General features: G+C 38.6%; 1 protein-coding gene across 1 annotated transcript; it reads left to right on the top strand.

Moving 5' to 3' along the window:
- The first annotated feature begins 2,161 nt into the window (after positions 1-2,161).
- Positions 2,162-8,381, top strand: GNL2 (GNOM-like 2). The gene is made up of 3 exons (XM_077374368.1): positions 2,162-2,831; positions 3,366-3,794; positions 5,164-8,381. Exons 1-3 carry the CDS (start codon positions 2,182-2,184, stop codon positions 8,252-8,254), a joined length of 4,170 nt encoding a protein of 1,389 aa, XP_077230483.1. The 5' UTR covers positions 2,162-2,181; the 3' UTR covers positions 8,255-8,381.
- Positions 8,382-12,658: the final 4,277 nt, after the last annotated feature.

Below are 12,658 nucleotides of genomic sequence, written 5' to 3'. Positions count from 1 at the left end.
CAACATCATACTCTTAAAAAGTGGTATCGCCCACACTGGACTTCATGGCCGGGCACCATATAAAATCTCCTTCTATATTTTGTTTCTTTTTTTTTAGCCCCGACCCAACCATAACCCAACCCAGCCCAAGTTGCACCCCTACTTCTGCCACTGTAACCTCATTCAGTTTTGTTATTGGCAGAAATCCAATCCCTCCTTTACTGATCACACCATTTATGCAAAAAACAATAGTTTGATCTCTGCAATTCCATCATCTTTGAGTCTGCCTCCTCCTCACATGCCCACTTCCCTCTCTAGATTAGCTTGAAAAACAGGAAATTCAATTCAAGATCATTTAGGGCCTGTTTGGATACCTCATATTTTGTATTTGATTTTGGAATTGAGTTTTTAGTATAAAATGAATAGATCCGCCAGCTCATGTTGAAAGAGACAGAGGGATGGAGGTACTTCCTACTGCAGGGAGAAGTTGAGGAGCAAAGAGGCTGAATGAAAGTGCCAGATTTGTAGATTTCCGATTACTTATTTCCACAACTTATTTGGAAATCTGATTTTTTTTCACTGTCAGCCACTGAATTGGAATTCAAGGATTTGATCGGGATCCAAATGTCAACACAAAAAGGGCTGCAAATGTGAGAATTCCAAATCAAAATCTTCTCGGCATCCAAACAGGCCCTTATTTCTGTCACACACAGCCCTCCCACTCCAGCATAGTATGAATTCCTGTAACGATATCACCAATTCAAATGTTGTTTTCCATGGATTATACATTTTATATAGGAAAATGATATCGACACTCCCTTATTTTCCCTACTGACAAAGCCCAAGTTACATCAATATCAAATATCAGGAATGAAGGAAAAAATCTAAGACTCTTCCTTGATGTGGAAGAGACTGATCTAAATGGGAGGCCCAATTTGGTAGTCCAAGGACTACAAATTCAAGTATTTTGCTCCAATCTCAACCGTCTAAAGTACCTACAATTCAATCAATCCTAGCCATCTGATCATTAACTTGCACTCAAATTGAAATTCTACCCTTTCTTTGGCTTCTCTATTCCTCTATTTCTCAAAATAACATCTTTTCTGATAGAATCTCTTCCCATATTTCTTCAATTGCCCTATTCTTCAACAGGACTCGAATGCCCAACAAAAAAAAAATGCCATTTTTATAAGCAAAAAAAAAAAAAAAAAAAACCCAATAAAATTCTGTCTTTTATTTTTTCTGAGTAACCCACATAGGTTTGAGTTTGAAAAAAAAAGTCTAACATCAGCCCATGAAAATTCCATTTTCTTATGTAAAGAAATATCCCAGATTCTAGAGGAAATCTTCCCAAAAAAAAAAATAAAAAAATCCTAATTTCAATAGATGAAGATCCCATATTTTTACCAAAAAACAAAACGTTTAATTCACCCATCATATTTTCCATATCAAGATTATAATTTTTAACATTATTGGGTTTGGTCAGAGCCCATCAAATCTGCAAACCATTCTGAAAAATTCTGAAACAGAACTTAAGATTGAAAAGCAGGGCCTTTTGAATTTGGTTTAGAGAATCACCCATTCCCATTATTGTGGGTCTTCCATATCAATGGAGCTTCCTCTTCTGTCATCAGATATTTTAATTTTTGCAATGTCAATTACCAAACCAGTTGGATCATCAACTGAATGAAATGATTTCCATGGTGAATCATATCAACACACTCACAGACTCAATAAAAATAGTCAGTGAGATGGCTCCTTCAATTGAGAGATCACATGGAACAAGAAATTGAAGAGACGAACAAAACCCCAATTTTGTGTGATAGAGATGAAACCCCAATCTCCATAAGAGATTGTTAGGTCCCGGCAGTTTATCCTTGTATATGAACACAGCATTAGGATCCAAAAGGATGGGATGTTTTCATTGTGGCAAACGGACGGCTGAGATTCATGCAGACAGAGAGAGAGAGAGAGAGAGAGAGAGTTCCTAAGTTATGATTGGAAATACTATTACCATGGAAAAGGAAATGAGAAGAAATGGTCAAAGTACTTAAAAAAAGGTTGTCAAAATTTACACTAAAAAAAGACCCATCATTTGTTTAGCCATTTTACCCGGCAACCCATGTCTATTATCCTTCTCTAACCGTTTTTCAAACACATGACAAAAACAGTTACTACTATCTTTTCAAAGGAAGAGAAAAAATGGCGAAAGAAATAGAACAAAAAGAAGAAGAAGAAGAAGATACTAAACAAAGTGGACAAATGACCAAGAAGAAAAAATCCAAACTCCAAAAAGATTTAGGCTTAGCTTGTATGTTGAACACAGAAGTGAGTGCGGTTTTGGCGGTTATTCGACGAATCCCATATCTCAATTCCCAATTCCTTCCTCCCCCAGAAGAGCATTTAGATGCCTCCCTCTTGAATTCCCTCAAATCTCTTCGCGCTCTCATCTTCAATCCTCAACAAGAATGGCGAGCCATCGACCCTTCAATATACCTCTCTCCGTTCCTCGACGTGATCCAGAGTGACGAGATCCCTGCCCCCGCGACAGGTGTCGCCCTCTCGGCGATCCTCAAAATCATCAAACTCGAAATATTTGACGAAAAGACTCCGGGGGCAGGCGAAGCATTACACTCAGTTGTGTCTGGGATTATGAATTGTCGTCTCGAAAAGACTGACCCCGTATCGGAAGATGCGGTTTTGATGAGGATTTTGCAAGTTTTAATGGCTATTATGAAGAACCCGGCTTCGGTTTTATTGACTGATCATACTGTTTGTACTGTCGTGAATACGTGCTTTCAGGTCGTTCAACAGTCCGCGAGCAGAGGGGATTTGCTTCAGAGAACTGCGCGGTATTGTGAAACAAATAATTAGTCCAAAAGCTTAAGTTGTTGGAGTTGTTGTTATTTAATCTTTTATACTTCAACACTCTCCCTCACGTGTGGCCCCTCTTTTGAGTTGGCAGCTTAGTTAGCAGAAGGTCGTTTTAAACAGCAATTTTTTTTATAAAAGAGAATTGTTTTATTGTCACAGTGAATAAACTCTCTTTTTTTGTAGAAAACGTTTTAAACACGTTTTAGACGTATTAAATGCATTTTTTGGCCAACTTTATAATCTTACCCCAATAATTTTGAACACATTTTGTGTGTTTCCATTTTGTTACTACGTTTTTTTCACCAATAGTGTTAAACTCGAATTTTTCCCCGTCCCATTTGTTTCCCTAATCATGTTTTGCTAACTATGGTTGGCAGTACATATGGAATTTTAATATCAAGAAATTGTTGGGTTTTGAAGCTAGGACCTGTCGATACCATGTGAAACAACCATTTACTCTAAAAGCTTAATCTGTTAAAGTTGGTGTTATTTAATCATTTATTCTTCAATAGGTACACAATGCACGAATTGATACAAGTGATCTTTACCCGATTGCCAGAAATTGAAACTTCAGATGGGGGAGTTTCAGAATCCGATATCGACGATTGTGATATCACAGAAAATGTCGGCTCTGGTTATGGGGCTCATTGTATGGTTGATATCTTTCAATTCCTCTGTTCTTTGCTGAATGTGGTGGAGGTGGTTGATGCTGAGGGGTTGACGACCACAAATACAGACGAAGATGTTCAGCTCTTTGCTTTGGTCTTGATCAATTCCGCGATTGAATTGGGAGGAGAAGGAGTTGGAAAGCATCGAAAGCTTCTAAGGATGATCCAAGATGATCTCTTCCACCATTTAATCCACTACGGAACGTATTGTAGCCTGCTCGTTTTGTCGATGATTTGCAGTATTGTTCTTAACCTGTATCACTTTCTACGCAGGTAATCTTGAATCTTATAGTCTTATATCATAAGTAGAAGAATAAAGAACAGTAAGATAACTGTGAAACAACCAATTACTCAAAAAGCTTAAGCTGTTAGAGTTGGTTTTATTTAGGTTGTGTTTGGCATACCGTTTGAAATAGCGTTTAAAACGCCGTTTTGCAAAACGGTGTTTTGGTTCAAAACGACATTTTGCCAAACGGCGTTTTTATGTTTGGTTCGCCAGATCAAAACGGCATTTTAAACAGCAAACGGAGGTATTGTGTGTTTGGTTGCAAATGCCCCAAAACGGAGTTTTAGTGGTAAAATGACCAAAAAGGGCATTGTTTGGTTGGCCTCAATGGAACTCAACTACTCTCTCATTAGGTCCAATATTAAAAGGTCATTAGGATCTCATTCAAACACTATTAAAATTAAACATCATTGCCAAAAAAAAAAAAAAGGCTATACCTTTGGGGTTCTTCTCCTTCTTCTTCTTAACGGCCGGATTTGAAGGATGAGTGGAGGCGCTGAGGCAGTGAGGCAGACGAGTGGGTTTGCAACTTTGTAAAGTAGATGAAGAAAGTAAGAAACTAGGGTTTCTTTTAATTCTTTTGTCTTTAAAAAATCAAAATTAAGAGATCATATAATGATATCAGCAGCCCCATTGTTTTGAATTAAATATTAACAATTTAACAAATTTGTGTCCTCAAGAATGATACTAATACCCCCACTTTTTTGGTATTTGACGTAACGCATAAAGTCGCACGCATATATGTAAAAATGGGTTTTGGTGAGGGCAAACATGTAAAAACCCACAGCACAAAAACTCCGTTCAAAACGGTGTTTCAAACGGCGTTTCACGCACTTAATCTATTATACTTCAACACTCCCCCTCATGCGTGGCCCCTCCTTTTTTGGAGTGGCCATACATGTGTCACATGTAGCCCCTCTTTCTGGGTTGGCCATACAAAGTGGATTTTTAATATAAAGGAGTTGTTGGATTTCGAATCTAAGACTTGCCGTGAGGCAATAGCTCTGTTACCATGTGAAACAACCAATTACTCCTAAAGCTTAAGCTATTAGAGTTGGTTTTATTTGATCATTTATACTTCAATACTCCTCACACGTGGCCCCTCTTTTTTTGGGTTGGCCATACACGTGTCACATGTAGACCCTCCTTTGGATAGCCCCTTTTTTTGGGATGGCCATACACGTGGATTTTAATTATCAAGGAGTTGTTGGGTTTTGAACCCAAGGCCTGCGGTAAGTCAATACTTTTGATGCCATGTGAAACAACCAATGACTCCAAAAGCTTAAGCTGTTAGAGTTGGTTTTATTTAGTCATTTATACTTCATCAATAACAAAATGGTTTATTTTGTTTAACAGATCCATTCGGCTCCAACTAGAAGCATTCTTCACTTTTGTGCTGTTCAGAATTGCCGCGAGAGGGGGCTCACCTCAGCTTCAGGAAGTTGCAATCGAAGGAATTATAAGTTTTTGCAGACAACCCACTTTCATAATTGAAATGTATGTCAACTTTGACTGTGACCCAGTTTGCAGAAATGTGTTTGAAGAGATTGGGAAGTTGCTATGCAAGAATGCATTCCCGACGAGTAGTCCATTATCTAGTATGCAGGTTCAGGCCTTTGAAGGCCTAGTCGCTGTAATCAATAACATTGCAGATAACATAGACAATGATGAGAATCCAAACCAAATGTTCCAACCAATTGAGCTTTCTGAGTACATACCTTTTTGGGTAGAGAAGTGTGATAATTATGAAGATCCAGAGACTTGGGTGGACTTCATTAGAACAAGAAAATTGCAGAAGAAAAAGATAATGATTGCGGCAAACCATTACAATAGAGATGAGAAGAAAGGTCTAGAGTTCTTAAAGTTCTCAAATCTGGTTCCTAATCCTCCAGATCCTAAGAGCATTGCATACTTTTACCGTTACACGCCTGGTTTGGACAAGAACAAGATTGGGGATTATCTCGGTGATCCTGACGAGTTCCACGTTGAGGTCCTCAAAGAGTTTACCGATGCATTTGAATTTTCTGGTGTAATCCTCGACACTGCTCTCCGAACTTTCCTCGAGACTTTCCGACTGCCAGGAGAATCACAAAAGATTCAAAGGATTCTCGAAGCATTCTCCGAGAAATTTTATGAACAACAGTCATCTGAAATTTTTGTCAGCAAGGATGTTGTGTTCATTCTTTGCTACTCTCTGATCATGCTCAACACTGACCAACACAATCCGCAGGTGAAGAAAAAGATGACAGAAGAAGAGTTTATAAGGAACAATCGAGCCATTAATGGGGGAAATGATCTTCCTAGAGAATATCTTTCTGAACTCTTTCAATCCATTTTGAATAATGCAATCACACTCTTTGGCCAAACTGGCACGCCTGTTGAAATGAATCCAAACAGATGGATGAATTTGATCAAGAGAGCCAAAGTTATTGAGCCATTCATCCTATGCAACTTTGAGCATCGCCTTTGTCGAGAACTATTCGCTGTCATCTCTGGACCTTCAGTTTCAGCTCTCTCTGCAATTTTCGAACATGCCGATGATGAAGAAATCCTCCATGAATGCACTGAAGGGCTATTCTCAGTTGCGAGAATCGCTCGGTATGGATTGGAAGATGTACTGGATGAACTTGTTGCTTCATTCTCAAAATTTACCACTCTCTTAAATCCATATTCCACCGCAGAAGAGACCCTTTTTGTATTTAGCAATGACTTGAAGCCGAGAATGGCAACACTTGCAATTTTCACCATTGCTAACAAGTTTGGAGACTCAATCCGAGGGGGATGGAGGAACATAGTAGACTGCTTGCTAAAACTCAAGAGGCTCAAGCTATTGCCTCAGTCCGTAATTGAACCAGATACTACGTCCACCTCTTTAAATGATTTATCTCAGCACTCAAAGTCAGAATCATGTGTTATCTTCCCTTCTTTTCACCTTGGATTCAGCAGCGGTCGACAGATTTCGGGCATGATCGGACGGTTCTCGCAGTTTCTATCACTAGACAGTGGCGACGACTCCATGGCTCATGTTGGAAGTGAGTTTGAGCAGAATCTAAAGATAATCCAGCAATGTAAGATTGGGAACATCTTTAGTGAGAGTTCAAACTTGCCAGATGAATCATTGCTAAATCTTGGGAGGGCTCTGATCTTTGCGGCGGCGGGAAAGGGACAAAAATTTAGCACCCCCGTTGAAGAAGAGGAAACAGTTGGGTTCTGTTGGGAGCTTCTTATCACAATTACTTGTGCCAATCTTCACAGATTTCTAACCGTTTGGCCTTCTTTCCATGATTATCTGGTGATAGTTGCTCAATTCCCACTCTTCTCCCCATGCCCATTTGCAGAGAAGGCCATTGTGGGACTCTTCAAGATCAGCCTCAAAATTCTCTCTTCTCCCCAATCTGATAAGTTCGCCGAGGAGCTGATCTTCAAGTCCATAAACCAGACATGGAAGCTAGATAAAGAAATTCTCGATACATGTTGCGAGAGCCTGACCCAAACCATAAGCAAAATTCTATCTGAATATGGAAAAAACATCCAAACCCATCTAACGTGGAAGACGCTCCTCCACCTATTATCGATTGTTGCCCGGCACCCTGAGACCTTTGAAATAGGAGTTGAAGCTTTGATCTCATTGCTATCAGATGAGACCCTCATCACTAAATCAAATTACACCGCTTCCATTGATTGCGCGTTTGGGTTTACCGCATCGAGGATTAGCCCACTAGAGAAGAGTACGAAAATAATAGACTTGATGGCAGATTCTGTCAAGATGATAATCCAATGGGATCAAACCGGCCTTTCCGATTCAGGGAGTAGTGTCAGCAATACAAGCAGCTCTTCTGTTGAAGATGGATCAAAGGGGAGTAATTCCAGCAGTGTTGCAACGAGTTTGTTTGGAAAGCTTGCTGAAACATTGAGGAAAACTAGCCTCGTCCGGCGAGAAGAGTTAAGAAACCACTCTGTGGTGGCATTACAAAGGAGTTTCGCATTGGCCGACGAACTGGGTTTTACGCCGTTGAACTGTATAAACTTATTCAACCATGTGATCTTAGCTATGTTTGACGATCTCCATGAGAAGATGGTTGAGTACTCAAGGAGGGGGAATGCGGAGCGGGAGATGATGAGCATGGAGGGGACATTGATGTTGGGGATGGAGCTTTTGGTGGAGGTTTTCTTGCAGTTCTTGAATCCAATTTCGCAGAGCCCGGATTTCAAAGAGTTCTGGTTGGGAATTTTGAGGAGGATGACTACGTGTATGAAAGTGGATTTGGGAGATGGATATGAGTCGAGGTTCCAAGAATTGGTGCCAGAGATGCTAAAGAAGATGATTCCTGTGATGAAGGAGAAAGAGATTTTGGTGCATGATGATGACCTGTGGGAGAAAACTAATATTCAAATACTATGGATGGCTCCTTCAGTGAAGGAGGAGCCTTTTCCTGATGATTTCTAGTATAGAAATGGTAAAAGGAAAAAGATTGGATAGTTTACTAAGCTAATTTTTTTAGCACTAGTGGCGGCAATGTTTGAAAAGCTTGTATAAACCAACATTTAAATTAGATGAATGATGGTGTATAGTCTCTCTCTCTCTACACACACACACACACACACACACCCATTGATCCAAAACCCAATTGATAAGCAAAGTCTTGGATGGGCTAAAACTAGTAAAGTAGTAAACTGCATTGATTGGTTTTCCCCTAATTGGCCAATCAATAGCTTGTATAGACCAAGGATCTCTTTAGACAATAAGAATTTACTTTCCTAATTCAAATTAATAGAAAAAAGGATAGGACTAAGGACACTGTTATTCCAAAAGTTAGAGAATGAGAATATGTTTTACTTAATACAGTGATAAAAATACCAATGTAGCTTTGGTAAAGGCATAGAGCATTCATTTTTCTGCAGGCTCACTCTAGCCCATTACCACCAAAATCTAATTCACCTATTAGTAGCAGGATCCCGACATGTCAACCGTGAAAATCACTTCTACGAGAAACAAAAGTATATAGTAAACCGGTATTACGTTGATGACAATGCCAATTTCTTGTCTGAGATAATCACCATACATCTATATGGCCCATAATGAAAAGCTCCTAACAATCAGGAAAATAAAAAAGTAATTTTAAGTAGGTATTTTTTCACTATTTTTAATGATTGTGGCTGCTCTCTCCAATCCCAACTGGAGTCTCTCCCTCTCCCTTCTCCTCTCCCACAAATATTTCATGGAGTAATTTTTTATGGTTTCCAAACATGGCCTAAATGGCAGAACCATGGTGGTGACATAACATAGGGTACAAAATAATGCATAACACACTGCAAAAAACATAAATCAATGATATGTTTCCAGAAACAGATACATGTATCCAATACTTTTAAGGATTGAGTGGAGGACCCCAGTAAATTTTTATCATCTCTTTTGATGGATCAAAAAGAAGGATTCATATCTATTATCCTTATTGGGAACTCAGGTGATCCAGTTATTTGAAGGATCCAATTAGCATAGCATCATTAGGAATTCAACATGGTATAATGAACTTTCACTAATTAATAGAAGGAAATGATATATTCACCCCCTTTTTCTTCCTTGGGCCACTTGCTTCTAGTGTAAAAGCGTAGTCATAAATACACTAGAGGTGGATGGCATGAGGAAGAACAGGGGGTGAATATATCTCTTCCCTTATAACTTAAACAATTTATGAACATATAAGACCAGTTTAAGCACCTTATTCCATAGAAGCACAATATATATATATATATATAATCATGAAGAAGATCATCAAGAAAAACGGATTTGAAATTTCACTAATCCAGAAGTCTGCGACACTGATATCAAGCAATGGTGGAACTTATTTCAGGCAAGTGAGTAAACTACCCAATTGAGGAAGCAAGTCTACTCATAAAATACTTGAACTGTGCCATTACCGCTAAAAGCAGTTAACCAATTTCTTGAAAGATTAAATGATTAAGAAAACCAAAAGTTCATCATAGTCTCTCAACACATCACTGAAGATTTCAAGAAAATAACTTACACAATCGCGACAGATCATGTTGTTATCTTGTTAATAAGGAATTTGGGAGATTTCAGATTATACCTTTCTTCTGATGAATCTGATAATATGGTAGATGTATAAGCAATGCGATAAAATGTGATCTGTAGAACTAAAACAGCAGCGAAACAAAAGTTAGTGGAACTTATCGGTAAGTCGAGGCACGAATCTAAATTCGCTGTCCTTGAGACAAGTATCGCCCCCACATACGACGAATCGTGGTGCAGATTGGGTGTTTTGGCGTATGTCTTCAGGATACAACAACTCCGCTCCAGGAGGTGTGCACTCACGCTACCCAGATGCCTTGCGAACACGTTTATGTAGCTTTGATCAGAGATGAAAACTTAATAGAAATTGTTCAAAAGCACAGAAGCAGAAGAGAGGAAGAAATATTCCAGAGAAGAACTTTTTTTCGTATTTTTCCCTCTTTCCAAAGGACGATTTTATAAACTTCCAAAAGACTCGTCCATAATTCCTTAATTAAGGGACACGTTTTAAGACGTTTCCCAACTGGTAGAAATTACCACAAATTAAGTGGGCGGTTTCGAAACATGATTATACCGTATCTCAAACGGTAATAAGTCAGGATAAAATGGTAAAATAATTAACAAATGAGAAGAAAGAAATAAAAGAAAAGGCTTTGGACCCACGCGCGCGCCAGGCCAGGCCGGGTGACGTGCGCGTGTGGTATGGTCTAGCCCACCGGGCCACCCGTCGGCTCATGCGCGAGGAACCTCCTTTTTCTTCTTTCTCATTCACAAGACAAAGAGAGTGAAAGAATATATATGACCACTCTCTTCCCCATGAACTTCCCATCTTGGACTAAAAGTTTTCACAAGACTTTACCCCTTTGGAGGGAAGTTCAAATTTTGGTAGAGACATTCAAAATCATGAAGTAGGTCCTAAAGGACAAACCACAAAAGACAAATAGAATCCCCTTTTTGTAATTTTGAATTACAAAGACTTTCTCCTTTTTCACAAGGAAAGTCAACACATGTTTCTAAGGAAGTGTGAAATTAAACAGAGGAAAACTGCTCAAGAAAGTGTTTCCACTTGTCACTCTTAGAAGTGACCAAATCACATAATAAGCAAGGAACAGAATGTCCAAGACCAAATTAACTTCGATTAAAATCTGTTCCACCCCCAACACGGCAAGGTCAAAATACAAGGCATTCTCATAATCCACATCAAAGTTATTATATATGGACATGTACCAAAAATGATACATTACAGTCAAGAGAAACAAGCATGGGAACAAACATGATATAAGATAGCCCTCTGCTAATCACCTTAGCCACCTTTGTCAAATAGAGCATAGCTAAATGAAAGAGCAATTATCTCCTTTTAGAAACTCAAGGGGAAGAACTTTGGTCAAGCAAAATATGACACCACATATAAATCCACACCAAAAACAAAAGGACACATTACAATGCCTAAGATTAGTTGGTATGACATAATTTAAGCAGTAAGAAGAATCAACACAAGCATGTCTCAATGTATCAAACATAAAAAGATATCATCCATACATAGGAGTTCTGTAACTATTTATACTCATTTTTCATAATATGTAGATTATACTTAATGAGAACCATGTATTAGAATAAGTTGCACCATAGAAAAAGTAATTGAACTCCAGCCAAAAGATATCTTGTGTACCATAACATGTTATGAGCATGGTTGTAAATTTTGACCGAAACCAAAATGTACCGAAACCGAAATTTCCGAAATTTACCAAATTTCTGTCAAAATTTCGATAAAATGATTTTTTTAATATTTCTTAGGCTGAAATATTGATAAAATGCTTTTTTATATATTTTATACCGAATTTCGGTAATTTTGGCCCAAAAATCTTTTTACGAAGTTTCCGCCGAAATTTCGGTATTTCGGCCAAAATTTCGGTTTCGGCTGAGTCCAAAACTGAGATTTAAAACCATGGTTATAAGTAATAATTAGTTGCATGTAAAACGGAAATAATTGTATAGTAAAATGCATAAGAATATGTTAGTATCTTTATTAATCATTTTGTAAATTCTCATCCCTTTAGCTATTAAGTCACTTAACCAAAAAGGAATGTTTCTCTAACGTGTCTCCACAATTCAGTAACCTCCTGACGCAGGGGCGTATATAGCGGAAGCCAAATTATGTAGGGTAGGCGAAAGGGAAGGGAAAGGGCTGAAATATGAGGTGAAGGTTGGGGGTGTTTGGATGATAAAGACAGTTTCAAAAGGATGGAATTAAGGAAGGGTGGAAGGGTTGTTTTGAGGTGATGATTTTAGGATTACAATTGGTTATAGGAAGATGGAGGGCTGAGAATTAATTTGGTAATTTGGGCTGAAACAATGGTTCTTAGTTGTAATTGGGATAGGGCTGTTTTAGAGGGGCTGAGAGGAATTGGGTTTGGGCTGGAACGATGGGAGTTTTCTTGGCTGCTAATAGTGATATTAGGTAGGGTAAAAGTAGACAGAAGTTATACTGAGTCTTAGAGATGAGTTTTGAGGTTGAATGGGTGGTAGGATAAAGGGTTCAATGGTGTTATCGAGGAGAGGATTTGATGGCTACAAGCAGCAGGTGGCTTGTATGTATCTTGGGCGGATGAGTATTTCGGCCAGCGGCACGAGGAACAATTCTTAGGCAACCAAATAAATTCTACTTATCAAAGCTCCCAAATTATTTACAAAGTTGCCTATTTATAGGCTTTCGTTGGACGTTTCCTAATGCCCTCTAAAACTGAAATTTTCTTCCAGTTTGTATGTCCAATTCAAAAAGAATTCCTAAAAGATATCCAACTCCTAAAAATACTCTAACTC

Source organism: Tasmannia lanceolata, unplaced genomic scaffold (assembly GCF_043159265.1).
Source record: "Tasmannia lanceolata isolate RefF3 unplaced genomic scaffold, GAP_Taslan_0.1 ptg000003l, whole genome shotgun sequence".
In the NCBI taxonomy this organism is placed as follows: domain Eukaryota; kingdom Viridiplantae; phylum Streptophyta; class Magnoliopsida; order Canellales; family Winteraceae; genus Tasmannia; species Tasmannia lanceolata.
This window is presented reverse-complemented; position numbering and strand designations above follow the sequence as displayed.

Excerpts from the sequence above, each read along its gene's own strand:
- GNL2 (XM_077374368.1), top strand. The coding sequence starts at position 2,182 with ATGGCGAAAGAAATAGAACAAAAAGAAGAAGAAGAAGAAGATACTAAA. Across the intron at positions 2,832-3,365 it reads TTGCTTCAGAGAACTGCGCG|GTACACAATGCACGAATTGA; the intron begins GTATTGTGAAAC and ends ATTCTTCAATAG. Across the intron at positions 3,795-5,163 it reads CTGTATCACTTTCTACGCAG|ATCCATTCGGCTCCAACTAG; the intron begins GTAATCTTGAAT and ends TTTGTTTAACAG.